The sequence below is a fragment of the Adiantum capillus-veneris genome, chromosome 27 (assembly GCF_014529385.1).
Source record: "Adiantum capillus-veneris isolate H3 chromosome 27, ASM1452938v2, whole genome shotgun sequence".
Taxonomy (NCBI): Eukaryota; Viridiplantae; Streptophyta; class Polypodiopsida; order Polypodiales; family Pteridaceae; genus Adiantum; species Adiantum capillus-veneris.
Window position 1 is genome coordinate 31,456,082 of NC_140957.1, and position 16,499 is coordinate 31,472,580.

At 42.5% G+C, this 16,499-nt stretch overlaps 1 protein-coding gene across 1 annotated transcript in view; it reads left to right on the forward strand.

Annotated features, from left to right (window-relative positions):
- LOC147421731 (nodulin MtN21 /EamA-like transporter family protein) overlaps nt 1-16,499 on the forward strand; it is a 58,492-nt gene that overhangs the window by 21,212 nt on the left and 20,781 nt on the right. The window contains exons 3-4 of the mRNA XM_086502775.1: nt 14,331-14,453; nt 14,694-14,903. Of these exons, the coding sequence (XP_086358901.1) occupies nt 14,331-14,453; nt 14,694-14,903 (333 nt within the window). The remainder of the gene's footprint in view (nt 1-14,330; nt 14,454-14,693; nt 14,904-16,499) is intronic.

Below are 16,499 nucleotides of genomic sequence, written 5' to 3' on the forward strand. Positions count from 1 at the left end.
GCACTAATCCTTTCCCAAAGTTCTATGGAAGCAGAAGAAAGATGGAATGCAATTTTTCTCCCGATGGTATGAGGTAACATTGGTATTTGTTTATTACTTACTACTACTAACCATATTGTAACAGTGGTGTGCGTGTGCCGCATACCTGGAGAACCTCGTGCACCTTTGCTCGGGTGACATCCTTTCAAACTCGCTCCCCTTGCTTGCACCCTTTTCATGCATCATTGGACTTGCCTTTGAGTTTCTCTTGAGGCGTAACCATGCCGACTTCTTAGGACGGAGAAGGTCAATCTGAAGATCCCCTTACTCTTATCAAGGAGCAGATGGCCACACTTTCCACAAGCCTCGCATCACTTCACACTCGCTTGGATCAGATGTAGAGGCAAGACACTTCTTGAAGTCGTCCTACAACTTCTCGGACGACTAGTGCTGCTTCTCCGCCAAATTCTTTTGAAGCTTCAGTGGATGAACAAAACGAACCAGATCAAACTGATGAGGTCGACAATCGTGAACTTCAATTACTTTATAAAATTTTTAATGGTGCACAGAAGAAGAAACTGGATGTTAAACTGCCTGAGCCTTATAATGGTCACCGCGACAAGCGCGTGTTAGACCAATGTCTATTCAAAATGGAGGTCTACTTGTCTAACACGGACTTAGTAGAAAGTAAAAAAGCCGCGCTTGCTAGTTCTCTGCTCAAGGACACAATATTTCTTTGGTGGCAATGACAGGTTGTTGACGGTAAGCGCACACCTTCTTGGGATAATTTCTGACGTGCTATTCACAAAGCGTTCGAACCTGCTAATGCGGATTTTCATGCCGGGTCCTCTCTTCGCCGCTTGAGCCAAATAGGTTCCTTGGCCGCGTACATCACAGAGTTTCAGAAACTAATTCTAGAGATCGAGAATCTTAGCCCCTCTGATAAACTACACAGTTTCATACACGGGCTTGAACCAACCCTGAAGGACGATATGCACAAATACAACCCTACCACCTTGGATGCTGCAATTGCCTATGTGGAGCGGCTTGGCGATAATCGGTGCCCTATACGGAATTTTCTCCTTGGTAACAAATCTTCAAATAGCGCGCGCTTTTTATAGCGCGATAGCAGAGAAAGATATGGCCAAAGTCAACAGCACCAGTCTTAGTTCAGACAACAAGCCACATTACCTTATTCAACTTCAAGGTTCTATTCTCAAGATCGACAATCTCAAAGCAAACCTCCTTCAAATGCTCCACTTGATCGTGGTAAAGGACGTGATTTTTCTCAAGATCTGTGCTCTAATCCTTAGCAAGGCCTCTTCGTCAAATGCTTCTTCGACTTCGAAGAAAGATGGATTATGTACAATTTGTGGTGGTGACCATAGATGGTATCAATGTTCAAAGAAACCAAATCCGTCTAATTTAAAAAGAAATTCCAATGCGGAAGCATCATCAAATTCCAAGCAACCAGCTTTTGCTAAAGACAAAAATCTGTGATCAACACAATTCGTGCTTAGAGGATACGACTATTCTTATGAAGCATACTCAATGTGATTCTTCAGCTTTGGAGTCTCTTTCAAAGCAAGGTTTGAGCCTTCTTGGAACTCTGAATGGTCGCTCCATTAATATTTTGGTGGATACCGAATGCTCGAATAATTTTGTCAGCACTCAGATAGTTTTAACAGTTTGGCTTGCCAACTTAGAAGACATCTCGCTTATATGATGTGGAGTTAGCAGATGGATCAATTTTAACTTGTTATGAGTGTGATGAGACAGTTCGACAATTGTAGTTCGGTATTAAAAATTATATAGATCAACTGGATTTTGAGGTCATGCCTTTATCTTATGATTCAGCAATTAGCTTTCTGGACATACTATCTGTAACAAACTTGGACACCCCAAGTCAAGATTTTACCGCGACACAACAGAAATTCAATTCAGATTAATTAACAAAACAAAAGAGATTCGACACGGCCCGGCGTAGTTTGGTGCCAAGAGATATTGGCGCCCCTTTCGGTATTTATTTTAATAATAATCTTTGAGCAAAGTACAACGAGCCCGCGGGTGCTCACTCTTAGACTCTACGTCCAAATGCTCTGAGAAGTGAGCCCCTAAGGCGGCTTATAAAGATTACATGAGATGCCAAAAGCAGAGCCCTAAAATCTTTTCAAACTCAAAAGCAGGAGGCCCCAAAAGCAGCTAGTGCGATTTGTAACATTTAATGGTCTAGTAACTTGTGTGTAGCGGAAAATAGCATGAAAATAGTGAGCATTTCATTAGAATAGCTGCCTAATGAGAATAACAAGAGTGCTTGGGTGGAGAGAGCAACAAAAAGCATAACACCTAGTTAGATAGCATGAACAATACTTCAAAAGAGAGAGAAATTAAGCAATTGACAACAGTTGAGGACCGGATTTTCCTGGAGCCGGTCCTCCCTCCAAAAGGCTTTGTATTATGGTTTCTCCCATCAAGAGAGACATTTTACAATACAATTCTTTGTGTTCCTTCAATACTAGCTAGTGCAATGAAGATGGAAACTTCATGCACTAAGCAAAACACTTATCAAACACAACACTCAATTCCCTCACGGTCTCAGACCCAAGACCTCACACACCTTTGAAGATGGTGAGAGCTAGTGGGGTATGAGAGTAGATTGAGAGGAAGGAGGAGTATTCTTACGAGAAAGATGTACATCTCCTCACATAATCACTCATATTAGCATAGCTTAGCTTAGTAATTAGCATGGTAGAGAAGATGAGCATGCATTGAAGCTTGGCTCTTGGTTGGAATTGTATCACAAAGCCAAGAGTTGTTGGTGTAGACCTCCCTTCTCACAAGCTTGGAGTAGGTGGTAAGCTTTTCATTAAAGCTTGAGAAGGAGAGAGAGTCTTCTTTGCTTCACACATGAGATTGTGTGAGTGTGTGTGTGATAATGCCTTGCAAAAATCAACCCCCTCTCTCACTTGGTCGACGTCCCTTGCTAATTACTCATGCTACAGCCCTATTGGACCTCCTCGGCCTCAGCCAATGGAAATTAAGCAACATAAGTGATAGCCTTCTGACATGTGTCCCCCTTTCCCCTTTTGTGAGAGCTTTAGGTAATTAATAAATGCAACTAAACTCTGATTGAACCCCTTTGTCTCTTGGCCAATAGGAATCAGGCAAGCCATTGGGCTGCTGAATGCTCATTGGTCCCCTTGGGAGACTATCCAATAGTCTTCTAGAGAGCTTAATTCTTATTGGTTCTTTTATTAAGTGTTTTTAAATTAATTAAACTAGATTTACTCAAGCCTAATTCTCATTGGTCCACCTACATGGCCATCCTATAGGATTTGAGTACACCTTGTGGGCAACTGGCCTAGGGAGCTGACATGTCTCTCTCTTTCCCCTTGTGTACAAATTAAGCTTGTGTGTGGGTGTTTCTCTCTCATCCCCTACTTCTTGGGCTTGCCCCCTCCTATGTAGGGCTTGACAAAGACTTTTTGGGACACGCTCAATGCGTCCAATTCCCCTAATGTTTGACCTTTGGGCACACCCTTTGAATTTTGGAACCTTAGCATTTTGGAAGTCTTAATGGGCTGAACCTTAGGGTCTTTTGAGCCCATTGTTGCACATAGCTCTTTTGCAAATGGCCCTCCCTTTGGATCCCTATTTTCCCTCCTTTGGATCCCTACTGTGGCCAGTCTGCTAGCTTAACCAATATTCTAGCTTTTTCTCCAGTGGCACTTCCCCATATTAAATGATCAGTTTAACATGAGAAAATCATTTAAGAGAATTAGATATTGATTATTATGACATTACCTCTCTCTTGAAATCATAGTCTTCCATAGTAGAGTGACAAGCTCTACTTGGTGTTCGGGAGACGTCGTCTCCGCAAACTTGATTTAAGTATGCATACTACTTCATTTTTGTGTACAATAAAGAAAAAGAGAGTCTTATAAGACAAAAACTTTATTCATTTTAAACATTTGTACATTTGCTTACTCTAGGGAAGCATTGTAAGCATTGACAAGGTTTAGGTTATCCTTTAATTGTATGCCTTGCATCCATCTAGCATCTTCAAAAGGATAATTCTTAAACTTAATAAGATATCGTCGGATAGTCTTACCGCCTCTTAGTACCTTGTCTTCATGTCGGAGAATGGACTCGGGCTGCAACACCTCTTCTTCGTCCTCGGTCTCCGGTGGGTCTTCAATAGTTGGTTCTTGAGGTGGCTCTCCTTTGTAAGGCTTTAATAGGCTCACACGGAAAGCATTGTGTATGAGCCAATGGTTGGGTAACTTGAGTTGATAGACCATTTCATTGATTGGCCTAAGAATTTGGAAGAGACCATAGTACCTTTTTGCTAACTTAGCATAGTACTTTTGGTGTCCCGTAGGATTCTTGCCTGTCGTGTGTCTTAATCAAGCCTTGGGAAATTTGAGTAAGACCGAATCATTTTCTTTAAAGGCTGGGGCTCGTCTGTGCTTGTCAGCAGCAACCTTTTGCCTTTGCTGTGAGATAGAGATAGCATCCTTAATCTTTTGGAAAGATTCTTTTAAGTCTCGGCTATACTCATCTGCAACGAAGATCTTCCTGTGTACCTTAAGTAGCAAGGGACTTTTTGATCTTCCCTCTATTACCTCAAAAGGTGCTTTTCCCTTGGAAGTATGTACAGTGTTATTGTAGGTATACTCCACTAAGGGTAAGTATTTCTCCCATTGGGATCTTTGATCTACTTCCGTTACATAGGCTTTTAGTAGATCAAGAATTGTTAGGTTAGCTATTTCACTTTGGCCATCCGTTTGCGGGTGATAGGTCGAAGAGAAGTTTAGCCTTGTCCCTAAATTCTCAAAGAGACCCTTCCAGAAATTACTGGTCATACTAGGATCTCTATCCGACACTATGGACATTGGCAAGCCATGGTACTTGAAGATTTGTGAAATGAAGAGGGTTGCCATTTGATGGGCTTTGATAGTCTTTTTGACAGGTATAAAATGAGCTTGTTTACCGAACCTGTCCACTATCGTCCCATTCCCGTATTCCCATGGATAGACTTAGGCAATCCAAAGATAAAATCCATGGATATGCTCTCCCATGGTGAATTAGGGGTTGGCAAAGGTTGAAGCAATCCGGGTTGCTTCCCTCTATCAAACTTCGTCTTTTGGCATACCACACATTTAGAAACATACTCTTGTATGTTTGCTTTCATGGTAGGCCAATAGAAATATGTTTCAATCCCCTTTAGGGTAGACTGAATCCCTCTATGCCCTGCATAAGGAGGAGCATGAGATTCATACATTACTTTGTCACGTAGGGAGCTAGTAACGCATAGTCTATTGCCGTAGAGAAGATAACGATCTTGTAAAGTAAATGGTTCCTCTTTCTTCCCTAGTGCAAGGGCTCAAATCACATGTCTAAAATCGGGATCAATAGCATACTCATTTATCATAGAAGATAGATCATCGTGAGTTGCTATGAAAACCGCATTGACTCTCGGCCGTCTTGAGAGTGCATCGGCTATTTGATTATGCTGAGCAATATGAAAATGAAATTGCGAAAGGAAATTTGCCCACCTCATTTGTTTGTCGGAGAGCTTGGTCTACGTCATGAAGTACTTAAGACTTTGGTGATCCGTTCGTAGAATGAAAGGAGTCTCCAATAAATAGTGCTTCCATGAGTCTAAGGCATGTAGAACTGCAAGGAGTTCCTTTTCGTATATGCGTAGAGCTTGCTCAACAGGGTTGAGCCTTCGACTTTCATAGCCTATGGCGTGCCCTTCTTGAAGCAAAACAGCTTCAAGGCAATCACCACAAGCATCACATTGGACCTCAAATGGCTTTGAGAGATCCAGTAGTGTAAGCACAGGTTGAGAGAGAAGCTTTTCTTTAAGCTTTTCAAAAGCATTGTTCTCCTTGGCACACCGTGTGTACCCAACGTTTTTCTTTGTTAGGTCATGTAATGGTCCTGCTATTAGTGAGAACTTTTCTATGAAGCGTCTATAGTATGCGCACATACCTATAAAGCTTCTTAACTCATGAAGATTCCTTGGTTTAGGCCATCCTTTTATTACCTCTAATTTTGATGGATCCATTTGGATGCCATCTTGAGAGATAATGTGACCTAAATACTGAATCTCTTACAAGAAAAATTCACTTTTCTTTTGATTAACATAAAGTTTATTCTCTCTTAAAACTTGAAATATTACTCGAGGTGTTACTTGTGTTTGTGTAATGAATTAGAGTAGATGATGATATCATCAAAGAACACTCTAGTAAAGGTTCGGCGAGGCTTGAATAGCTTCTCCATCAAGCGATTGAATGTGGTTGGTGCATTGGTCGAGCCAAAAGGCATGACAATGTATTCATAAAGACCAAACGTAGTGCGAAATGCGGTCTTTACAATGTCTTGATCAACTATCCTTATTTGATGATAGCCACTTTTTAGGTCAATCCTACTGAAGTAGGTGGACCCTTGTAGCTTATCAAATAGGTCTTTTACTCGTGGAACGGAAAACCTATTTTTGATAGTGAATTTATTTAGTGCTCTATAGTCGACACACATACGATATGTGCCGTCTTTCTTTTGCACTAGTAGCACAGGAGAACAAAATGGAGATGAGCTAGGCCTAACCATGTCCTTCTCAACTAACTCATGCACTTGTCGCATAATCTCCTCTTGTTGAGCTTGAGAACCTCTATAAGGAGGTTTGTTAGGCGGTGAACTTCCTGGAAGAAGTTTAATTGCATGGTCATCATTACCTCGTTTAGGAGGTAGCTCACAAGGGATGTCGTCAATAAAGACATCCTGAAACCCCTTGAGAAAATTGGATAACTCTAATTCCTTTTGATTGTGTATATTTTCTTTTGCTAAAACATTAGGTTCATTTTGAGAATCTTTAACAAAAATCATGTACACAGAAATAGAGCTCTTTATTGACTTGTTGAAAGCTTGTGTATGTACAATGGGTATAGTGTTACCCATTTCCTTAGCATCTACATACATATCTTTTTCCCTGAACTAAAAAGAGATTCTCCTTTCAGGGAATTTAACATTGGCAGCCATGCGATCAAAGCATGGTGCCCCTAGGATTACATCCTCATGCTTGAGAGGAGAGATAAAGAAGTCCTCTTTGTCCACATAGCTTTTGACATGGAGCTTCAATTTCCCGATTAAGGGAGTGCCTGAAGCTTCTTGCCCCTTGAAAGCACCGTCTGCAGGTAGGACATTTCTCATCTTGTAGGCTTGTATGCTTAGCTTGGTGGCGAACTCTATAGATATAAAATTGTGAGTAGAACTAGGGTCAAAGAGAATAAAAGCATCATGTTCTCTTACCTTTCCCCAAGCATGGCATAGAGGAGATCTTTTGTGGTGAATTTCCTCCTCCTGGATTTCGACCAAGGTAGCTCTAGGAGATTCATGGCGGGTGTTCTTTTGGGGACAAGCGTGGTACACATGCCCTTGCTCGCCGCACTTGAAACAACGGTTATCCTTGCGATAACGCTCAAGCTCTTCAGGAGAGAGTTTATTTTTGCCTTTGTAAACTCCCTTCTCTTTAGCTTTGTTGGAGTTGCCCTTAGGAGACTTTTGGACATTGTCCTTCCCCTTAGGCTCATTGGAACCCTCGTTTTCCGTGGGCTTAGTCTCTTAGCCTCCGTTTGGAAATTGATTCGGGAGGCCATCATAGTATGGTGTATAACGGCCGATATGGTGCGTGGCCTTTGGGAGTTGACATACTCCGCCATTTCTTCAGTTAAGCCCGCACAAAATTGTTGCTTTTGCTCTCCAAAATCCAACTTTTTGAAGACAGTGGCTTTGAGTTGTAGGTCCCAAAACTTGTCTACATATTTGTGAACGGATTCGTAAGGAGAGAGCTTTAAGCTTCGCCATTCGGTGAGTACTTTGTCTTTGGCATCAGTGGCCAAAAACTGCTTCATAATGGAAGCTCTTAAAGCTTTCCATGTTCGTGGAGCTTCATCGTTGGCCCGTAGGCTAGACCACCATTGCCTAGCGGACTTTTGAAAGTGCATAGCTACATGGCGTACTTAGAGGACTCCATGAAGCCCTCATCTCTAAACGCCGCATCGAATTGTTGGATAAAGGCCAAGACGTTGTCCGTAGCACCAAAAAGTGCCATTGTAGGTAAGAAAAGAGATGCTCTTCCCTCCCTCTTTGAACTTCTTGAGCTTGGATGACCTCTTCCACGCGGCATAGGATTTCTTATGGCCTCTTCTTTTTGATGGTTGAAAGGTTGCACCATCACTTCAGAAGATGAAATATTTGAGGAAGATGGAGAAGAGGGTGACCTCTTTCTCGCCTTTTTCTTGCCTTGATCTTTGTTGTCTTCACCATCACTTTCATAAGAGGAAGAGGATGAAGAAGATGGAGAAGAGGGTGTCCTCTTTCTCGCCTTTTTCTTCTCCTGCTTTTTGTCATCCCTCTTTGAAGTATGTTGTGGAGAAGTATGCAATGGTTTTCTCTATTTTGGAGGTGATGGAGAGCGTTTAGCCTGTCGTCTTCGTGGAGCCATCCCCGCGGAGGTGGCGGGAGAGACACTTCTTTCTCGTTCCTTCGATGGAGGCTCTTGAGTTCTCCTTTGAGAAGCTGGTGCGTTATCCAGGAGCAAATTTTTGAGCCCTTCATAGGGATCCTCTTCTTCTTCCCGAATCGGAGAGAGACCTCTTTTGGAAGTCTCGCAACAGGGCTTCCTAGGTGCTCTCTCGTCATGGTGGGGAGCTTGGAGAATCCCATGAGCACTAAGCTGCCGTTGCACTTCACTTTGGAGGGATGGATTGCCTATGGCTTGTTGAAGCCTAGAAACAAGATAGTTAACAAGCATCGGGGCATCATTAGTAGTCTGCTCATTAGCAAAATCAAAGTTATAAACATTAATTTCACTCTCTTTACTATTGTCAGTCATTCTAACAACTTTTAGGTGTAAACTTTTTTAGGTTTACTTTGGCACTTCAAGCCCTAGTTGCTACTCCTCTTTACCCCTTTAGAAAAAGCACTCAAGCTACTGTACCCGTGGGTCGAATACCATTAATTGCAAGGAATAGTAGAGAGGGTCATTCAACACCAAAACAACACCGGCTCCTGTCAAGCTTCTAATAGCTCAATAGTGGTTAAGCCGTAGGCAAGCCCCGTAGGACTCCACTATTAAGACCATAGCTCTCGACGGTGATGCCCCGTTAACTGCACAAAGGCAGGCGCATTGCAAGGCTGAAAAATCCCTATTCTACTTACTCACATGCAATTGATAGTACCAACCATTTATAGCTAGCTTGAGGACCTCCCTTCTTGAGCAAAAAAGAGAAACCTTGTGCTCTGATACCAATGTAATATTTAATGGTCTAGTAACTTGTGTGTAGCGGAAAATAGCATGAACATAGTGAGCATTTCATTAGAATAGCTTCCTAATGAGAATAACAAGAGTGCTTGGGTGGAGAGAGCAACAAAAAGCATAACACCTAGTTAGATAGCACGAACAATACTTCAAAAGAGAGAAATTAAGCAATTGACAACAGTTGAGGACCGGATTTGCTTGGAGCCGGTCCCGCCTCCAAAAGGCTTTGTATTATGGTTTCTCCCATCAAGAGAGACATTTTACAATACAATTCTTTGTGTTCCTTCAATACTAGCTAGTGCAATGAAGATAGAAACTTCATGCACTAGGCAAAACACTTATCAAACACAACACTCAATTCCCTCACGGTCTCAGACCCAAGACCTCACACACCTTCGAAGATGGTGAGAGCTAGTGGGGTATGAGAGTAGATTGAGAGGAAGGAGGAGTATTCTTACGAGAAAGATGTACATCTCCTCACATAATCACTCATATTAGCATAGCTTAGCTTAGTAATTAGCATGGTAGAGAAGATGAGCATGCATTGAAGCTTGGATCTTGGTTGGATTTGATTCACAAAGCCAAGAGTTGTTGGTGTAGACTTCCCTTCTCACAAGCTTGGAGTAGGTGGTAAGCTTTCCATTAAAGCTTGAGAAGGAGAGAGAGTCTTCTTTGCTTCACCCATGAGATTGTGTGAGTGTGTGTGTGATAATGCCTTGCAAAAATCAACCCCCTCTCTCTCTTGGTTGACCTCTCTTGCTAATTACTCATGCTACAACCCTATTGGACCTCCCCAGCCTCGGCCAATGGAAATTAAGCAACATAAGTGATAGCCTTCTGACATGTGTCCCCCTTTCCCTTTTGTGAGAGCTTTAGGTAATTAATAAATGCAACTAAACTCTGATTGGACCCCTTTGTCTCTTGGCCAATAGGAATCAGGCAAGCCATTGGGCTGCTGAATGCTCATTGGTCCCCTTGGGAGACCGTCCAATAGTCTTCTAGAGAGCTTAATTCTTATTGGTTCTTTTATTAAGTGTTTTTAAATTAATTAAACTAGATTTACTCAAGCCTAATTCTCATTGGTCCACCTACATGGCCATCCTATAGGATTTGAGTACACCTTGTGGGCAACTGGCCTAGGGAGCTGACATGTCTCTCTCTTTCCCCTTGTGTACAAATTAAGCTTGTGTGTGGGTGTTTCTCTCTCATCCCCTACTTCTTGGGCTTGCCCCCTCCTATGTAGGGCTTGACAAAGACTTTTTGGGACACACTCAAAGCATCCAATTCCCCTAATGTTTGACCTTTGGGCACACCCTTTGAATTTTGGAACCTTAGCATTTTGGAAGTCTTAATGGGCTGAACCTTAGGGTCTTTGGAGCCCATTGTTGCACATAGTTCTTTTGCAAATGGCCCCCCTTTTGGATCCCTATTTTCCCTCCTTTGGATCCCTACTGTGGCCGGTCTGGTAGCTTAATCAATATTCTAGCTTTTTCTCCCCTGGCACTTCCCCATATTAAATGATCAGTTTGACATGAGGAAATCATTTAAGAGAATTAGATATTGATTATTATGACACGATTTCTGAAAATCGATACTGTCAACGCTTATTTCGGAGATCCGTACAATGCCACGTCAGCATGTCAGTGCGAAGAGCAGGCGTCCATACAGTCTGTCCGCACACTACCACGTCAACAATCAACGCGTTTTCCGGTGGCCACTCGTCACGTCAGCAGTTGCATGAGTGTGTCCGGGTGGCTTTGCCATGTGACCAGTTTTTGACATACTCCCCTCTTAAAAGAATTGTAAATTCCCTCGATTACGCTTGCAAAACAGATAGAGGCCATAAGCTGTCTTAGTAGACACTCACTGTTAGTACTGACGCACTAGACACGACACATCAAGCACTTGTACAAAACGACAGTCACATCAAAGGACATCACTTGACATCACATGACAAATCACAGAAAAATTCATTCCAAATCTCAGACCATGATTGTCGGCAATGTATTTAGTAAACGCATCTAGATTCATTCCGAACCTCACGGATGGCCGATTAACTAATCCTTATTGCAATCATGCCTATAGAGATTTATGAGACCGAAATGCTGCAGTCATTTCGTCTTTCAATAGCTGCACTCAAAGAAGTGAAGTACAACCAATCATATTCATTTTCGGGAATTCCTGTCATAAAGCCCCTGGAAGATTCTGTTCAGCCCCTTTTGTCATGTACTAGAAATAGTAATGTTAGCTCATACGACATTTATGATAGTTTGTCGCCTCTTTTCAGTGGAGGAAGTTCAAATGTAAATTCCAATGAGGCAAATATACAGCCTATGGGGGTTTCTGAAAATGTTACAGATCAGCCTATAAGTGATACAAATGAAGTGATACAGATGTACATGATGTACTTGATGAGGAAAGGGCTGAGAATGAGCAGGCTAGAGGTATGCCTAAATGGCTGGTGCATACTTTGCGTAACAGTAAATTGGATGCACCTTTGTCTAGTCGTACTCGTTCAAGTTCTCGCCATGCAATCAGAATATGATACACTTCTAGAAAATGACACATGGACTTTATGTGATTTGCCTCTTGGCAAAAAAAGGCCATTGGTACAAAGTGGGTTTACAAGTTGAAACGCAAGCTGAATGGTGAGATTGATCGCCATAAGGCTTGACTTGCAAAAAGGCATAGATTATGAAGAGACTTTTGCTCCCACTTGTCGTATGACTACTGTGTGTTTTCTATGTGCATTGGTAGCTCATTTTGGTTGGGATGTACATCAATCCGAAGTTGTTACTGCTTTCTTGAATGGTGACATATTGAGGAAGTTTATGTAACGTAGCCTCGCGGTTTTGTCAAGAAAGGACAAGAGGATAAAGTGTACAGATGTAAGAAAGCTTTGTATGGGTTGAAGCAATCTCCTTGTGCTTGGTATGAGAAGGGTGACACTCATTTGGTCAAACGAGGCTTTCGTAACAGTCCAACAGAAAGCACATTGTATGTAAAGCGTGAGGGTGATGTACTTCTTATTGTGGTTCTTTATGCGGATGATTTGCTGATCACTGGACCAAATGAGAGACATATTGCTGAATTTAAGATTGATTTGAATGCTACTTTCAAGATGAAAGATTTGGGGTTGTTGCATCATTACTTGGGTATACAGTTTAAGCAGTGTGATGGTGGTATTGCCTTCTGTCAGAAAAGTTACATAGAGACATTGCTATGTAAATTTGGACTTGAGGATTGCAAACCTATTGCCACTCCCATGGAAATAGGTTTGAAATTAAGTCTTCATGATAGTGGTGATCCTGTAGATGTCACTCTTTACCAAACTGTTGTTGGATGCCTCATTTATGTATGCAACACGAGGCCGGATTCAGTTTGCAGTCTCACAGGTCAGCAGATTTATGCATAGCCCAAGGTCTAAGCATTGGCAGGCTGTCAAGAGGATTTTTTGCTACTTGAGTGGCACTTTGCATCTTGGATTATTTTATCCCAAGGGAGGATCATTGCCGCCAGACTTGCATGCTTTTTCGGACTCAGATTGGGCTGGTTGTTTTGAAATGCGAGTGTCCATAAGTGGTTTTTGTTGTATGCTTGGCAGTTCATGTATATCATGGTTGAGCAAGAAGCAACCTACTGTGGCCACTTCTAGTTGTGAGGTTGAGTACAGGGTTGTGTGTATGGCTCAGATGCCTTATGGCTGATTTGGGTGTTGGACAGGACTCTGCCACTGACATTCTGAGCGCATTGGCAGTTGCGAGGAACCCAGTTTTTCATGCTCGCACAAAGCACATTGAGGTGCATTACCACTATGTCAGGGAGAGGCTCTCAGCAAGAGAGAGAGCTTGGCTTTTGTGCCAACACAGGACAATCTTGTGGGAAGTTCGAAGCTTTCCAAAAAGCTTTGGGCTTACTCCCCTTGGTGGATTGATTATGTCCTCAGGGCATGGCACTTCCCTTTATGCTATGTACCAGCTCTCGTTCACCGCATCACTCCGGAGGGGATTTGTTACCATATACATGTAGTAGTGATGTGTCTGAACACACTTAGGATTGCCGAGGCATTTTTTCCCTCACTAAGAGGTTTTTCCCCCCGTGCATTGTATATACGCCCATCATTCTAGGGCTATCTATCTTTCCATTGCACACTAAGTAATACACTCTCTGTTGTGTGCCTTGAGCTTCCTTTGTCTTCTCCAAGCTGTGTGTGTTTTCCTGCAACCCTAATTCCAACATTGCCAAAACGCAGGAGGCTCGCTGTGTTTGTGTTGCTTTGAGGCCTGCAGTGCAGGCTGAGATTTTTCCCTTCTGTGATGGTGAATCTGATGCTTTGGAGCCCCTTTGAAATGGCTCTGATCTGGGGGATTTCACTGACTTCACACCAAAGGGTGACTGCTATGGAAGCACCTCTGGAGGCTAATTTTCTGCTAATTAGAACTGCCTTTGAACAAGCAAGGAGGAATATCTTTATGGCTGCAAAGTGCAGCCAGGGCAGATTGAAGATGGGCCAAACTGCCAGAGGCAAGAGGGCTGCCAGGTCTAAGAGTGTCCACCAATTTTGTCAATTTAATTAAAACCCATGTACATGCATGCACACATCATGCTATGCGATTCTGGCTGGTATGTGACTGAGAACATGTGAACTACTAGTCCTATGCTACGTGCTAAAGCTGCCAGTTGCTCGACCACACCGTGTACAATCAGTTTTTTCTTGGTTGAGCCGGTTAGGAGGTGTTGAATCTTTATGAGATTACGGGCACTATTTTTTGAGACAAGGCATCAGAAATTGTATGTATCTATTCACATATGTCAAGGGAGCATGCCTTACCATGATCTCCTTGTGAGCAGAGGTATTTGTTGCTCAGAGTACTTTATCTTACGTTTTCTGCTGTTGTTAGGGCATGGACTTTAGAGAGAGACTGCAAATCAAGTTAAAATTTATTTTGTTTTGTTAGTCCTGTATGATACGTATCCACACATTGTGGCATGGCTGACTTTCTTTCTTTTTAGGTGAATGCAGGTTATTATTGACTCCCAACCACTCACTGTGGCAGTATTGGCATCCATTTTCTTTGGAGAAACTATTGGAGCTCTGGGTATTTTGGGACTGGCAACAGGTGTCATTGGTCTTCTTTTATTGGAGGTTTTGGCTTCATCTTATTTATGAGTTGAAACAAACTTAGTTTGTGATCTCAATGGCAGTGGAAGCCTTGAAATGTGGAATGCCTAGTTGATTTGAACAACGTTTCTGGCCTCTTTTGAAATATAATTAAGGCAAACAGAGAAAGCACTCATTAAATGGTTGTAGCTGAGACGTTGTCTTTTTTTGAATGCGATTTGGGCTTAGATTACTTATCTTTGTCTTTTTGAATGTGTGCTGCAGGTCCCTACCCAAGTAATTGAGGACTTTTTTAAAGGACATGGACCAACTTTGATCGAAGAATCTAGTGCTATTTCCACTTCATTCAATAGCTGGAGCATATGGGATAGTGGTGAGTGGTGGATGCTGCTTGCTGCTCAAAGTATGGCAGTTGGAACAGTGATGGTTCGGTGGCTTTGCCAGTTCGCTGATCCAGTGATGGCCACAGGATGGGTAAGCCTCATTATTGTGAGCAATTTTGCAAGACAGGAAATATTGAGTTCTTTTGAGTTTTCAATGAGCAGCTCTTGCAAAAATTTCTTTAGGTTCATGTTTAGACATGATACCAGGCTAGAGAGGCCCATCCGTTGGATGAAGGTAGAGCATTGTGCTATTCTAATAGATGAGATAGGGCATAGACCTCTCTTTTCTGGGTGAGGGTCTTGCAGCAAGAGTGAGATTTCTTGGTCTTCTCCCTGAGTATTTACCACGATTGTCAGAAATTGCAACTAGTCTTGGAGTAGTTGGGGTTACTGCTTTGTCTGCGGCAGAGAGGAACGTATGGCAGCACACCTGCTGTTAGGGCACCTCTGGAGTCAGATGGTAGGCATGTGATTAGGAAAGATGAAAGACTCCTCATGAGTCTTCAGCAAGAAAAAGATCAGAATAAGGAAAGCTAGAAGAATATGGATAAAGAGGAGGAGGTGCAGAAGATGGTAGCAGAGGGAGAAGCTGACAGAGGCAGATTTGTTTCTGTGTGTTCTGCCTGCTGTTCATGTGGATATCGTGTGTGCCTGTGTGAGGTGTGGTTGTGCATGTGCGCGCGCTTGTGTGTGGTTGGTGTCTGTCTGTTTTTGCTGTTTGTTTCTTTGTTGTGGAGTAGTTTTGGACTGTGGGTGGATGGGTTGGCAGTGTTGGTGGCGGTCCTCTCCCTCTCCATGTCTTGTCCTGCAGGGTTGAAGATGTTTATCGAAGGTTGGATTTTTATTGACTTGTGGAGAAGCTTATGCAAGTCAGAGGATAGTTTTTATAATTTTTAACAGGTTTTGCAAGATGTTTGGAACAGGCTGCTCTTTGTGGTGTGGGTAATGGATTTGGCTTTATGTCGTCCTGCTAGTTTAGGTACCGATTAGTTGGGGAAGATCCACACAAAGTCGCCGTTTTCTTCAGAGTGCTACATCACTGGGTATTAAAGAAGTTTCTGTGTCTAGGCAGATTTATGTGGTTCCTTCGCAGATCTTCATCTCTCGACTTCCAGCCAGCTCCATTTTCATATATCTTTACCTCTTTCCTTGAGGGGTTTTTTGTTCCCCTTAGCTTTATTTTCCTCGAGAATCTTAAGCGGTTTTTGTACGTTTGGTTGTATGTCCTAAACTGAGAGAGAGAGAGAGAGAGAGAGAGAGAGAGAGAGAGAGAGAGAGAGAGAGAGAGAGAGAGAGAGAGAGAGAGAGAGAGAGATGAAATATTAACGTCTTCAAAAGGCCAAAGTGACCTATGAGACCAGAAAGTTACAATGCGGTGTATCCGATACGAAGTCAGATTAACAAAATAAATTAAACTAGGATAACAAAATATAAATACTGCAGAATCCTAAACTAAGCTGATAGGTGTGATAGGTGAAAGGCGTGAAATGTGTGAACTAAGCAGTACAATGTGTAGACAATATGGGAGGGAAGTAGAGATCCATCTTCATCTGCACTCTGGACGACGAAAAAGTATGGCTCGAATCCTTTGCTGTAGCCTCCTTTGAAACTGTGTAGCTCCTCTTCTCCATCAGGGTCGTGTAGACCTCCCTAGCATTAATGGTGGGTCTATGAGAATGCCAATATT